This window comes from Emiliania huxleyi (genome assembly GCF_000372725.1).
Source record: "Emiliania huxleyi CCMP1516 chromosome Unknown EMIHUscaffold_130, whole genome shotgun sequence".
In the NCBI taxonomy this organism is placed as follows: Eukaryota; Haptophyta; order Isochrysidales; family Noelaerhabdaceae; genus Emiliania; species Emiliania huxleyi.
Window position 1 is genome coordinate 33981 of NW_005201286.1, and position 14456 is coordinate 48436.

Consider the following 14456-nt stretch of genomic DNA (forward strand, 5'->3'; position numbering starts at 1 on the left):
CTCTTCGTCCTTCCACCTTCGCGCATCACGGTTCGAATTCGAGCACGCCCCTCGTCCACGGCCGGCGGCCGGCGCGGCGAGGTTTGGGCTGAACCCGGGGTTTGGGCTGCGTTCGTTCGCGTTCGAGTCACGAAAATTCGCGTGAACTCGAAGGGCTGCGGCCCGTCCCCTCAGCCCTCTCATACGACATACCCTCACTCCCCTCCCTCTCTCTACACTCGTGTGAGTGAGGGAGACATACTCTACACTCGTCCCTGGCGATACCCAAGAGGAACTGGCAGAGAATACAAGAAGAATTTAGACAAAACAACTCTCTCTCACAGCAGACAGGCTCGACACAGGTAGGTAGGTAGGTAGGAAGGTGAAGAACAGTCAGGCTCGGACTGGACACCAACGCGGTATGGGTGGACGCAAGACAGATGATGACGACACGCACGAGCGACACACAGACACAAACAAGCTCACAAGACACACAGCCAGCTGGCTGCCACACACCCTGAGTTGGCGTACACATAACTCAGGGCCACATTCCTCCTGTCGCCCCCCCCAGCACTCCAAGGTGCCAAGAGAAACAAACAAGGGCACAACATCACAACAGACGACAGGAGGTAATATGCGAGGCTAGAGCAGGCTTGCTCCACCTCTAGCAATCTCGCCGCCCGGCGAGGCACGGACGAGACCGTGTGTGGGGTTAGTGAGGTGTCTATGGTCGCCCTCCTCACGGGCTGGCCGCCAGCGGCCAGCCCTATCTCGCACTCACTGGCGGTGACAATTCAATGTGTGAGTGTTAGCGAACAGAGGCACGTGTGCTAATTCTAGGCCGCACGTCGTGGCACTATGACGAAGGTAGACGTGCGGCTGCAGCGCGCCCGCCGCAGGCTCGGCGGTGCGCGCGTGTTAGCGATAAAGTTGCGGGTAGAGCCGTTCCCGACTTGTCGAATGCGAGGCCTCTGCGACGAGTGCCAGTCGCGCTGCGGAGCCACGCTCTTCGAGCCGCCTCCCGTCGGCACTACCCTCGAGTGCGTGTCGCTTTGGTTGGCGACACCCACTCGTCGAGGGCAGTCCGGCCGACGGGAGCCTGTCGCGCGCCGGCGACGAATGCGGCGGGGTGGGTGTGGGTACAAAGCGCCGCTTCGACGAAGCGAGGTTGGCAGGCGCCCCTCACGAGTCCGTTCAGACATGCCACACGCCCCTCGCAAGCGAGGTTAGTAGGCGCCCCTGGCGAGACCCGCAAGAGATGCCACACCACCCTCGTACCTATACTCCACCAATGAGAAGGTGAAAAGATCTTATCAGCTAGGCGGGCAGGGCAGGCGGGCAGGCGGGCGGGGTCAGCGAAGAGGGCCCTCGGGTTACGCCTCGCCCGGCACCCTCCGAGGGGGGAAGGGGAAAGAGGGGGGCCCTCGGGGTGCGCCTCTCCCGGCCCCCTCCGAGGGGGGAAGGGAACTATTCTCTGTCCATCTACAGCGTGGGTGGTGGTACACTGCGTCGAGACAGCTCCGCCTCGCGCCCTGCCTTCCTGGAATACTTGCCAATACCCGACGCGGAATACAATACGTAATTAATTAATGAATTAACTAATTAGGTTAGGACGTGGAATACAGCACTCGAGCGACACAGGTGCGAACTGGCGCGTATACAAGAAGAAATCGACGACTGACGGCGAACAACTCGCTACGCTCTCGCTCTCGAGCTGCGGTGGCCCCGCCGGCGCCGGGATGGACGCGGGCGAGGCCGGCGAGAGCGCGATGGCGGCCGCCGCCGCCACTGGACAAGCGGAGGAGGTCGACGCGCCTCCTGCGTGCGGCGTGAAGAGGGACCGCCCTTCAGCGGTCCGCCCCTCTGATGCGGACAGCCCGGGAAGGTCCTCCCCGCTGATGCGCGCCTCCGAGGAGGGCGACGCGCGCACGGCCACCAAGCTCCTTGAGAGCGGCGCGGTGGCCGATGCCAAGGATGCCGATGGCTACACTGCGCTGACACGTGCCGCCGAGAAGGGCGACTTGGCGGAGGTGGAGGCGCTGCTGGACAGCGGGGTGGACCACCGAGCCGCTCTCAAGGCACTGCTGCGCGCCGTGAAGCACGGCTCCACGCCAGTGGTCGCCAAATCACGGCTCCACGCCAGTGGTCGCCAAACTGCTCAATCACGGCGCGGACATCAACGCTGAGGACCTCTATGGCCACAGCGCGGGAGAGTACGGCCAGAGCGCGCTCTGCCTCGTTGTGGAGAGAGGTGTCCTCGACGAGCTCGCGCGGAGCCTTCTCGACCATCTGCGGAGGCCCGGCGACGGGGCGCGACTGGCCGCGCCCGGCCCGCTCCCGTCCCACCCCTCCTCACCTTTCCTCACGCCGTTCCCTGCCCGCCAGCCCGAGGCGCAAGCCAAGGAGCCCGAGGCGCGGGTCAGGGAGCCCGAGGCGGGCGGCGAGGAGATGGAGGTGGACGAGATCGAGCCGACTGGGGCGGAGACGGCCGCTGCGGTGGCGGCGAGCGGGGGGATTGGCAGCTCGGCCGCGGCGCCCGACTCCGGCACGGGCGCCGCCTCGAGCACGGGTGCGGGGACGTCAGCCGACGGGGCGGCGCCCCTGGCGGGTCCGCCGCCGCTGCGGCGGCCGCCATGGGTACGGGAGAGAGTGAACGGGTTCTCCTGTTTCTTCTCGTTCAGCGCGCCGGACGATGTTGAGGACGGCATGTTCGACGACTACTACGAGCCCGTGGACTCCGGCAGAGGCCGCCCTCCGCTCGTGCACGCCTTGACCGAGTCCATCGGCCCCTGCGCTCACTACGACGAGGACGATCTGATGTGCGAGTTGTACACCGTCGACAGCGTGGTGTGGGTGACGTCGATCGTGCTGTCGGAGAGCCCCGAGGGCGCCACCCACATCGCGACCGTCGCGAAGCAGCCGAGCTTCCTCGCGAGCGTGGCGGAGAAGCTCGAGGTGGACTCTGCTGGGCTCCACTTTGTCGAGCAGCCCTCCACGGCGGGCCCGGTGCGCGTCGACGCGCCATCGCCGCCGCCTCTGCAGCGGCTGCTCCGCGGTCAGAGGAGCGAGGTCGAGATCCTGGACGCGACCTTCGACTACTTCGACCTCGGCGATATCTACCTGCCAGAGCAGCGAGCGGCGTGGAGGGCTTCCGGGGAGATGAGGCTGGCGGCGGCAGAAAGGCTGGCGATATGCGAGCAGATGAGAACCTAGGAGAGGTCGGGCACGGTGTCCGAGGAGAAGTTCCGCGCGTTCGCCGAGAGAGAGAGGGCGCGGGGCTCCGGCGGGAGGCGACCGCGTGCGTGCAAGATCCGCCTCCAGGACGGCAGCGAGTTTTCCCCGACCGGCCGGGTGACGCAGCTCCGGCCGGTCGGCGCGGGGAAGGGCGCGCCCTACCAGGTGCTGCTCGACGACGGCCGGTACGTGTACCCGCGGGAGGACGACGAAGAGTACATCAAGAATGCTGCCGGGCCGCCGGGCCGCCGACCGGTGCTTCACGGCGGGGTATCAAGCAGGCCTCGGCGGGCGGGCGGTGCTCACGGCGGAGGAGGTGGAGGCGCTGCTCTCGGACGATGGCCTGGACCTGTTGCGCGACGTCTACGAGACGTTCTACGACTCGGAGACCCGGAGCCGGAACCATCTACTCGGAGGAGTCGCCACCTTGCTCCGAGGTTTTGTGGTTCGCTGCCGGGCGGCGGTCCTCCTCCCCGGGGAGCCGCTGTACGCGCCAGCGCGCATCGTCGGTGTCCACAAGTCGGAGGCGCGGCTCGATCTGAAGATGGACATCGACGGCAAGGCGCGGCTCGAGCGTGACGTGCCGCTGTGGCGCCTCTCCAACGCGATCGCGAGCCTCCTGCCGGGCACATCCATTACCCGAGAGTGCGTGCCGTCGCGTTGGCGCTCTCCTGCGGCGAGGGTGCGGAGCGGCTCGATCGGCTCGTCGTGGGGAGGGCGAGCGCGCGATTGGGCGTCGCCGCCATCGACAAGTGGCGCGAGCTGCTGATGCGCGCGGGCGTGTGCGAGGACGAGCCCGCCGCGGGCGACACCAGGCTGGTGACTGTCGGTGAGTACTCGCACCACGCCATCCTCTACTCGCGCTTGCACGGCGCGCACGAGGCGCTGGTGGACTTTCTGATCGAGATCACCGACCCCGGGATGGATACTGCGGAGGTGTGGCAGCGCGGGCACGTGGAGCGGTACGACGAGTGGCCCCTCGACCGGCGCGACGTGGCGGTGGAGTGGCTGGAGTGGCTGCTCCGGCCGGACGAGCGGCGGGCTGGCTTCCCCGCTCTGTGCGGGTTTATCGCGCACGAGAATGGCCTGTCGCGCGAGGAGCACATTGCCCGCGACGACGCCGGTCGCTACAGCCTGGTGAGGGCGGCGGACGACGCGCTGAGCGGGTATGTGCACGAGCTCGTGTCAGACGGTAAGATGGAGAGTTTGCCGGGCATGGACTCCCCCGGCTGCGCCATCTGCCCGCGCGCGGTGCGGAGCTGCGCAAGGTGGGCGCAGCTGCAGCCGTGCCGAAACTGGTTGGTGGACCTAGATACGCAACGCCCTCGCCGCCTCCCTCGCCGCCTCCCTCGCCGCCTCCCTCGCCTCCTCCTCCCTCGCTTCCTCCTCCCTCGCCGCCTCCCTCGCCGCCTCCCACGCCCCCTCCAGTCTCGGCGTCGCACTCCTCGACGACCTCAAGCTGCGCGCGCGCTCTGCAGTGCGCGCCGCGTCAGCGCCCGACGCCCGCGCCGGCCTCGCGGGCCATGGCGGCGGGGGAGGCCTCGAGTCGGTGCGTTGGGAGGTGTGCCCCTCGCTGGAGGGGGCGGGGTGGCAGGCGGCCGCCGCGTCCTCGCTCGCCCGAGCGCGGGGGGAGGGGGGGGGGGCTCGGCGGGCGGGGATCGCCCCGCGGCCGCGCGAGGGCGGGCGGGCGGGCCGAGGGGGAGGAGGGGAGGGAGGAGGGGAGGGAGGAGGGGAGGGAGGGGAGGGGAGGACCCAGGACGAGGGGCGGCATGTGCTCCACCGTTCTCGGACGTGAGGAGGGTATACGTCTCAATAGATTATTTACAAAAAATAGCAAAAACAATTTCGTGGCATCCATACAGTAGACAGCCGCCGCTGTCGTGTCGGCAGGAACAGCGGAGTGGAGAGCGTGTGGGGAGTGCGCGCCACCGCCGGGGTGCGCGTGCGGTCTCGTCTCGACACTGTCGTTACGACACACTCTCGCTCCCTTCCCCCACGGTGGCGTCGGTGCAACGATCGTACCCACGTTGCCACGTATACACGCCAATGCTCTCATCTCCGCCCTCGGCCCTCGCGCAGGCAGTAGCAGCGTGGCCATAATGCGCCAACCAACTCTCCGGGCCCCGGGCGCGCCGCGAGCTCACCTCGTGGGTCCTCGGGCCCCACACCGGCCGGCCTCACCTGAGACGCAAGACCGACTAGAAGGCCCACCTCCGCCTCTTTCTTTCTTACCCAAGTACAGGTTAAGGTAAAATGAACCGCTTCTCCACCCGCACACGAGGTGTCGGGTGTATAACGTATAACTATAAGTGGACTGTGGAGTCAAGAGGATGCGGTGATCTCCTCTGCTAGCTACCCCTGCACCCATGCCTCGACCTTCTTGGGCAGCAGCTGGTCCGACAGGTACTCTCCGTGGCCTAGGCAGCTGTCCTCGCCCTTGCCCCAGGTCAAGAAGGCGCCGTCGGCCGAGATGGCGAGGCTATGGTACGCTCCAGCAGACACAACGACCACGCGCTGGCCTGCTCCCCTCCCCCCCTCGGGAGGGCCGAACTGAGGCGCCCGAGGGGACCCCGCAATTCCCTTCCCCCCTCGGAGGGCCGGACTGAGGCGTCGAGGGCCCCACTCTTTCCTTCGCATAGCGGCCACTCTTCGGATCGCTGGTCGAGCGACCCGGGGGATGCCCCGCGCGCCTGACCCAGCACCCAGGCGCGGAAACGAATCTGCGAGGAGGCGTGGCCGCTCATGCGGCCCGATGGGGAGGAGGGGAAGACGTAGGGCGTGCTTGCGCGCCTTTCCGAGGCCCCTCCAACCCACCCGCGCTAGGTCTCGGGTTTGACGCATGGGGTCACTCCCGCGAAACTCGGGAACTAGCCGGGGCAGTCGGAGAAGTGGCAACTCCGTGCACTGACGGTCGGCCGTCAGAAAACACGCCTCCGTGGCTCGGGTTACACCAATCCTCGCTACCCAACGCGGCCAAAGGATATCCACCTCGAGAACCTCGAGAGGACCGCTCGCAAGAGACCATTGGGTTTGTACTATTAACAACGAAGGCGCTCTCAAAAAAATCGCGCCGCGCCGCCGCGAATGCTCGCCTCCGCCCGCTACGAGCTGCGGCTCGCCGTTCTTCCGCCCGATGCCCTGATCGCGATCACCGCCGGCGCGATGCGGGACAGCCCCGCTGCAAACAGGAGGGCCGAGGCGCTCCTCGCCCACCACAGCCCTCCGCCCGCCGTCGCGACCGACGTCCTCGCAGACCCGGACCTTGCGCCGTGCGTGCTCGAGAGGACGGGCCTGCGCCACGCGGCCGTGTGCAAGCGGTGGTCCCTGATCTGCGCGCCGCGCGGTGCCTTCGCGCGGCTGGTGGAGACCGCTGGCGATGCCTCCACCAAGCGGCTGTCGGGAGAGGAGGCCGGCAGCAGGCGGGTGGACGCGCTCATCGGTCTCTTGCAGGTTGGAGACGAGGACGAGAAGGCGGACGTCGCGGCAACGCTCCAGGAGCTTGCCCGGGACGGCGATGAGAGCCGGGTGGCGATTGCGGCAGCCGGCGGCCTCGAGGTGCTAGTGTCGTTGGCTCGCGACGGGAATGAGGCGCAGAAGGAGCGTGCGGCGGCGGCGCTGTGGAACCTCTCTGCCGACCACGACAACAGCGTGGCGATCGCTGCGGCCGGCGGGGTCGAGGCCCTCGTCGCGCTGGCTCGCGACGGGAATGAGGGAGAAGGAGAAAGCGGCGGGGGCGCTGTGGAACCTCTCTGTCAACGCCGACAACAGAGTCGCGATAGCCGCGGCCGGGGGCATCGAGGTCCTCGTGTCACTGGCTCGGGACGGGAATCAGGGGCAGAAGGAGCGTGCGGCGGCGGCGCTGTGGAACCTCGCTTACAACGACGACAACAGAGTGGCGATAGCCGCGGCCGGCGGGATCGAGGTGCTCGTGTCACTGGCTAGCGACGGGAATGAGGTGCAGAAGGAGCTGGCCGCGGGGGCGCTCAGCAACATGATTGAGGTAGCGTCTGGCACGCACGAGGGCGTCGTGGAGGCTGGCGGTGTGGCGGTCCTCTCCTCTCTCACGCAGGAGGCAGGCGCCCCGGGCGACTGCAAGCTCGCTGCTGCCATGGCACTTGTGTACCTGGCCGGCAGCTGTCCCGACCTCGCGGCTGACGACACTTGCCTCTCGCTGCTCCTCTCGCGGCTGGATCAGCCCGAGGAAGATGGCTGGCGCAGAGACAGCATCGTCGCCCTCCTCGCCCTCGCAACCTCCTCGTCTGCGTGCGCTGAGCAGTGGCACCGGGTCGGCGGCGTGGCGGCGCTGCAGGCGCTGGCGCGAGAGACGGCGGAGGAGGGGGTGGAGAGGCAGGCGGAGAGGTGCGACGAGGCGCTAGTCAGCCTCGGCGTGAGGAGGGTGCGCAGGCGGACGGCCGCGTGAGCGCCCCAACGGAGCCGCGCGAGAGATTCATTTGAGAGATCGAGTCTTTCGTTTTCCTAGAATTCTTTTTTGCAAGGCATCCCACTTGTATTGGTGCCGCCGGCCTAGTCGTGCAATTCACGTTTACGACTACTAAAAATGCTTCCCGGTGCGAAAAAAAACTCGGAGGCACACCACCGAAAAGGGCTCGGCGAGATCTATCGATTGGCACTATTTCCGAAAAATCGACTGGATTTTCCTCCCCCGCCTTCGACTGTGTGCACCGCCTTCGACTAGTGACTGTCGGTGACAAGTGCGTCCAGACGAAGGCCAGCAGAGCCCACGGCGCCCAGTGCGGCACCATCAACGCGAACCCGCCGTACACCATCATCTCGCCCGCGTAAGTGGGATGCCTCACGAGCGCAAACGGCCCGTCGGTGACGAGGCCGCGCTTGTGGCGCAGGGTCACGTGCTTGTAGAGGTCGGCGACCACCATCAGCACGACGCCGACAGCGTAGACAATCATCGCGGCGCAGCACCGCAGGTGCGACGGCTCGGGCGCGATGCCCGATATCAAGAGGCACGCCGCGATCCAGTAGGGACCGAGCACGAACAGGAAGCTCATGAGCTGGCTGAGCACCGTTGTCCTCACCTCCCACTATGCAGTGCTTGAGCAGCCAGATCAGGCCGTAGCTCCCGTGTGCGGCCGCGTAAAAGCAAGCGCTGGCGCTGTAGTTGTCAAAGTACCACATGAGGCCGAGCACAAACGGAAGCGTACCTGCAGGTTGATGATCACGTACCACGGCACGCAGTGAGGGCCGGGCGGGAAATCCACGCCGATGAGCTGATTGAGTGCCGCTTGCGCGCGCGGGACTGCGTTGGCCTGGTACTTTGGCAAATTACGGCAGTGAAGGATGCGTTGCTCAGCCGGCCAGATTCGTCACGCCGAAGCGGCGCTGAGAGCGGCGGGAGCGCGTGTCAAGCTGCTCGACGTGTCACACGGCTTCCACTCCGCGCTGCCTTCGCCTCTTCTCTTTCGACCGTTGTGGATCAAGCATACACCGTCCCTAGGACAGAGGCGGTCCCAACCTTCTCCCGCATTGACAGGACCTCCTGGTGGTGGGAACCGAGCCAGACGCCCACCGCTCCGTAGCCAGTCGCAATTCCTGCCGTTCCAAGAGAAGCCCCCTTCGCGAGAAGTTTCTCATGCCCAGAGATGGAGGAGACAAAACTGCAGACGAGCTGGACGCCGCCGTGCGCTGTCAACAGAATGCACCCGAGCCTCGTACTGGCACGTGCAGCAAGTGTCACTTGGGCGAGCAAGACCAGGCATGCGAGCACAGCAGCCAGGTGGATGAGGCGGTGCTCCTCTCCAAGATCCGCCAGATTCACGGACACAAGCCCGATGATGAGCACCGCAACGTGGATCGGCTGACTCTGCCGCGTTTTCGCTGTTAGATCGCACGGCAGAGTTGGCGGCGACGGTGGCGACGAGATGCAGGATGATGGCGGCTCCGGCGCGCCGGCAGAGTCGTGAGGCTGCTCGCACTGAATCGTGGTGGCGGCAGCGGCAGCGGCGGTGAAGCCATTCGGAGCATTTGGCTGTGCGGAGGGTGTGGCATGTGGAGCGTCGAGGAGGTGGAGCAGCAGGGCTCGCTGCTGCCTCTGCAGCATCAACAGCTGCTGATGATGATGCACCGGCAACTGTCTGCCAACGGGCTCCAGTTGCTGGTGGAGTGCCGCAAGCGCATGAGTCGGGAAGCGGGAGGCGAATTGGTGCCACGGCAATGTGACCCGGGCAGGAGCTGGTGGAGCAGAGCTCGAGGCCGATGATGCCGGCCTCCCCTGCTGCTGGTTAGAATCGCCGAGAGTGGTCGTCTCGTCGCGCCCACCCTCCATACAACACATGCAACGCGCCGGAGTTTTTCTGAGTGTCGTCGGTCTCACGGGAAAAAAATCTGTCCCCGTTCTCCCGGCCGGGGTGGGGCGCGCGCGGGGGCGGCGGGTGTGAGGCGAGTGTGCGGGATGTCTGTGGGCCCGAGAGCGATATGCCATGTCCGCCTTGCTTTGTTTCCTAACATCGAAGGCTAAGCTCAAAAAATCTCTCTCTGGCTGTTCATCTCCTCATCTCTTTCCCACCAAGGCGGGGGGCGGTGGGCGTGTGCGCGCGGCGCGGCGGTGTGTGTGTGGTGTGACTGCGATAGAGGGTGCGCAGCGTCCTAATCCAAAATCTTAGGATTCAGGATTCAGGCATCGCTTCAGTGGGGCCAAACAAAGTGAGTTTATTGATGTGTGAGGAAGGTACGGGACACGAGGAGTCACGCGGACCGACTCGTCGGTGACTCTGCTGCACGCCGTTTCAGATTTTTTCTCAGCGTGAGCGAGACGTGGTCGTGGAAGAGTGCCACCGTCGGGTAGGACGGGTCGGCCCGGAGCATCAGAGTAGCCGTCGTGGTCGCGGCGAGCAGCGCCGGCCACTCCGGCGCCGCGTCGGCAACATGGGAGCATGTCCACCGGCGCCACTGGATTTTGGGGCGCTGCGCACGCCCCCTAACTGCGACAAGGGACCAACCAGCCGCGGCCGGGAGAAAGAAGCAGCGCGGCGACGCGAAGCATGAACTTCGCAAAAAAATACTAAACGTGCAACCTGCCACACGAGCCGCCACACGCAGTGCAGGAACGCTCACGATAGCGCTCTACCGGTGGGGGGAGAATCGTGGGTTGCAGACGCGTCTGTCTATATCTCTTCTACGGCCCCTACCTAACTATGGAAATCTCGACGATTCACAGTAGACGCGGATGTCCACGCGAGAGAGAGCCGCTCGGCGACACTCGATTGCCACCTTAATATGTCTATCCTCTCGAGCGGTGTGCAGCACTGCAGACGGCTCTGCCGAGTTCTTGCCGATATTACACGAGCACAGGCCGAGGGTTTTGCCGTGCCGACATCGACCCCCTCGCTGCAAAAGCAGCCGTCGCTGTGAGCAAGCTCGCCGCAAATTCCACGCCAAGTCCGGCCCAAAACACATAGGCAATGGTCGCTGTGAGGAAGCCGGCAGCGAAGCCGGTGATGCTGCGGCGCGGCCTCGGCGCGGCGCCACTTTCCATGCTGAGGGACGCCCATTCACCCGGCAAGATCCCACTGCCAATTTCTTCTGTGACTGTTCCGTCCTCCTCGTCGTCGTCCTCGTCGTCGTCCTCGGCGTCGTCCTCGTCGTCGTCCTCAGGTTTGAGAGATCTCGCGCGCACGGCACCGAGCCCCGCCTGCTTTGTTTCTTCGGGTGGCGCCTCGGGCGGCGCTTCCGTCGCTTGGAGGCCAGTGACCAACTTCGCCTGACCGTCGGCGAGAAGAGCGATGGCCAACGTGACTGAGGTGCTGAGCAAAGCCTTCCGCATCTTCCACCTTCGGTCCTCGGTGAACGGGGGTGCGGTCCGCCGACAAGCAATGGCACCGACTTTCTTCTTTTCCGAGTTGCTGCAGCAGTAGCTATATGAGCAAGCCTGCTCTAGCCTCGCATGTCACTTCCTGTCGTCTGTTGTGTCGTTGTGCCCTTGTTTGTACTCTTGGCACCGTGGAGTGCTGGGGGGGGCGACAGGGAGGATATGGCCTTGAGTTATGTGTAAGCCGACTCAGTAAAGAGAGTGGGCGCACATGTGGGTGACAGAGCACCAGGAATTCCTTTCTTTTTTGGCTCGATTCTTTTTTCGAGATCGCTCCGGTTTGAAAAATTCGTCTTGTCTTTGAAGCGCTACCCAACGCGGCCAAAGGATATCCACCTCGAGACCTCGAGACCTCGAGAAAGCGTAACGCGATTGCTTGCTGCGCGGCGTCGCTCCTTGACCAATGGAGGCTGGTGTCGAGCGGCCCGCGTCGGCGGAGCGGGCGCTCGACAAGGTGGAGACGGGTCTGAAGATTGCCGACTCCGTACTCAAGCTCGGCGAAAACTCTGGGCTACCACTCCTGCCGGCCGTTTGCAGCACGGCTCGCGGCGTCCTTGAAGTCGTGCAAGCGTCGCAAACTGTGATCAATGATGCGCTGTCGATTGCGCAGCGCACGATCGACGTCCTCGAGCTGCTGCAGCGCATGGCTCAAAACGTGAAACGCATGGACGTGACGAGCCGCGCTCGCGTCGAGGACCGGATGCGCGAGTTGCAGCGGCTGCTCGAAGACGTGCGCTCGGCTGTTGATGCCTTGGGCAAGCAGGGCTGGCTGCGACACGTGCTCAACGTGGGCAGGCGCACCACGCTCTCGCAGCTCGACTCGGATATCACCAGCCAGCTTGACGACCTGTTCAAGTTCTACAACCTCGCCCGCGACGCGCACATCCTCGTCCGGCTGCAGGCGCGCGAGTATGCTGTCGAGGCGGAGGTGGAGCGGCAGGTGGCCGAGCGGAAGAGGCTGGGCGAGGCTGCCGACGCGGAGGCGCTCGAGAAGGACTGCGAGGTCGTGCGCGGCATCGCCGTCTCCTCGGGCGTGTCGGACGCCGACTTCCGTAGCGAGCTTCGCGACCTTCCCGCTGAGGTGCGGGAGGCATTTGAGAAGCACGGCCTCAAGCTTGACAAGGTGCTCGAGCTGAACCAGCAGCAGAACATCAAACAGGACCAGATCCTCGAAAAGCTGACGAATCTTTCAATGGGCGTAGTGCAGTCGACCCAGATCTCACGACTGTCGCTCTACGCGTACGACCGCAAGCCGGACGCGCCCCCCAGCAAGAAGGACAAGCCCGCCGCGTGGCTTGGCAGCGGGACGTTCGGCAGCACGTACCGTATGCGCAAGAAGGACGGTATCGACGAGCTGCGGTACGCGGTTAAGTTCATAGAGGACAGAGACTCGGAGCTGCCGCAGTCGAGGCTGGCCGAGGAGGCGCGGCTGCTGGCAAAGCTCGACCACCCCCACACGGTGCGCTACTTCGACTCCTTCTGGCACACGGTCAAGGCGCGTGACGAGGACGAGGAGGACAAGTCGCAGTTTATCATCGTCATGGAGCTGCTTTCGGGGGGCTCGCTGGAGCTGAAGATGACCACGCCACCGCAGCCGCCGAGCGCAGCGGCCACATGGGTGCAGCAGGCCGCCTCGGGCCTCGCGTACATGCACTCGCTCAACCTGCAGCACCGCGACCTCAAGCCGGCCAACGTGATGCTCGACTCGACGGGCCGCGCGAAGATAATCGACTTTGGGCTCGCGTGCGTCTCTTCCGCCTCGCGGTCGCGCACCAAGACCAAGGTGGGCACGAACGCATACATGTCGCCGGAGAAGACCGCGGAGAAGCGGTACGGGCCGGCGGACGACGTGTGGGCGGCCGGCTGCATCCTCGCCGAGCTTCTGCTCGGCCGCCCGATCGGCAACGTGGCGCTCGACGCGGCAAAGCGGCAGCGCGCGATCGCCGAGAGCAAGGTTGCGAGCAAGCAGCTGGGCTCGTGGGTCGAGGGTTGTCTGCAGGAGAGCCCGGGGCGGCGCCCGGCAGCGAGGGTGCTGGAGCAGGGGCTGGCGTCGGGTGGCCCGGGTGCGCGCGAGGCGGAAGAGCGTCGGGTGGCCCGGGTGCGCGCGATCGCCGAGGCAGCAGCGTCTGCAGCAGTGGCAGATGAGAAGGTTCGCGCGCGGAAGGAGGCTGTCGAACGCTCTCGGAGGGAGGCGGAGGAGGAGCGCGCTCAGCAAAAGGCGGCGGGAAGCGCACGCCAGGAAGCGGCGGCTGTAAGTGTTCGGAGCACGCCCCATACCGGTAAGGAGCCGAACCCGAACCTCCCCGCCAACACGCCCACTTCGTCGCGCATGCGCCACGAGCGCGAGGCGCTGGGCCTCGAGCACTCGCCGCGCTCCATCTTCAAGATGCTCAACGAGGCGGAGCACTCCGAGTCGCTGGTTTACCTCACCTGTTCGATCTGCGAGGAGGTTCTGGAGGACCCGCTCTTCACGCCGTGCCACCACACCTTTTGCGGTGCGTGCATCCGCGGCCGGCTGCGCGAAGGCGAGGAGAGCTGCGCCGAGTGCCTCGCGCCTCTGAAAGAGGGCGACCTGCAGCCAAACCTGATGGCGGCCAAGCTGCTCTCGCGCATGCGCTCGTGCTGCATCTACAAGGCGCACGGCTGCAGCTGGAAGGGACGCGTCTCCGAGCTCTCGAAGCACTACCGCAGCTGCTCGTACGCGGCCGGCCCCTGCCCGTTTGGGTGCGGCCGCAACCTCACGCCCGCGAGCTACGCCTCGCACGTGCTCTCCTGTGAGCTGCGGACGGTGGGCGACTGCCCGTGCGGGAGGAAGTACAGGTTCTCGGAGCAGCAGACGCACCGCGCCGTGTGCCTGCCCTACCAGAGAGAGGCGCGCCGCAGGGCGGAGCGGGAGGCCATCTCGCAAAAACTCCGAAGCTCGCGCAGGCACACCGCAGAGCTGCGAGCCACCTCCCGCTCGGTACGGCTCGGGGGCGCGCACGAGGCGGTCGAACTCGTCTCAGAGTCGCTGATCCCGCACCTCGTGGCGCTCGCCCTCTTCGCCATGCTGATCCAGCCGCTTCGGCGCGACGGCACGTTTTCCGCTGCAGTGTACAACATCACCGCCGCATACTCGCAGCAGGGCCCGCTTCTCCACTTCGGCGCCGTGCTGCTCGCAGCGTCGCTCGCGGCAGACGGCCTGTGGCGCGTGTGCCCTAGAAGCGGAAGACGGAACTCTTGTCTTCCAACTAGCGCTCGAGAGGACACGCACTCCGCTGCACTCGGCCGCATTCCGCCGTGTTCGTGGCACTACTCACATCCCTCGTATTCGCGCGGTGCTCTGAATGCTCTGCACACGGCCGCACTCCCGCCCTGAGTCTGGCGTATCCACCGCCAACACTCTCTGCACAATACCGCACTC

The 14456-nt window shown here is 65.7% G+C and overlaps 5 protein-coding genes across 5 annotated transcripts; 3 read left to right on the forward strand and 2 right to left on the reverse strand.

Annotated features, from left to right (window-relative positions):
• Positions 1-1718: 1718 nt before the first annotated feature.
• EMIHUDRAFT_110082 (hypothetical protein) lies at positions 1719-5988 on the forward strand (the record flags this gene model as incomplete). The annotated part of the gene is made up of 6 exons (XM_005788968.1): positions 1719-2096; positions 2371-2985; positions 3301-3468; positions 3895-4481; positions 4642-4762; positions 5920-5988. The coding sequence occupies 6 exons, from the start codon at positions 1719-1721 to the stop codon at positions 5986-5988; spliced, it is 1938 nt and encodes a 645-aa protein (XP_005789025.1).
• Positions 5989-7195: 1207 nt separating this feature from the next.
• On the forward strand, positions 7196-7636 carry EMIHUDRAFT_362335 (hypothetical protein; the record flags this gene model as incomplete). The annotated part of the gene is made up of 1 exon (XM_005788969.1): positions 7196-7636. The coding sequence occupies exon 1, from the start codon at positions 7205-7207 to the stop codon at positions 7631-7633; it is 429 nt and encodes a 142-aa protein (XP_005789026.1). The 5' UTR covers positions 7196-7204.
• Positions 7637-7830: 194 nt separating this feature from the next.
• EMIHUDRAFT_226089 (hypothetical protein) lies at positions 7831-9286 on the reverse strand (the record flags this gene model as incomplete). Its single annotated transcript, XM_005788970.1, has 4 exons — positions 7831-7843; positions 7924-8270; positions 8391-8495; positions 8675-9286. The coding sequence occupies 4 exons, from the start codon at positions 9284-9286 to the stop codon at positions 7831-7833; spliced, it is 1077 nt and encodes a 358-aa protein (XP_005789027.1).
• A 949-nt stretch (positions 9287-10235) lies between these two features.
• Positions 10236-11034, reverse strand: EMIHUDRAFT_362336 (hypothetical protein). Its single transcript, XM_005788971.1, has one exon. It carries the CDS (start codon positions 11006-11008, stop codon positions 10523-10525), a length of 486 nt encoding a protein of 161 aa, XP_005789028.1. The 5' UTR covers positions 11009-11034; the 3' UTR covers positions 10236-10522.
• Positions 11035-12692: 1658 nt separating this feature from the next.
• On the forward strand, positions 12693-12953 carry EMIHUDRAFT_48467 (hypothetical protein; the record flags this gene model as incomplete). The annotated part of the gene is made up of 1 exon (XM_005788972.1): positions 12693-12953. A coding segment is annotated over one exon (261 nt), but the record flags the coding sequence as incomplete, so codon positions are not given.
• Between the last annotated feature and the right edge of the window lie 1503 nt (positions 12954-14456).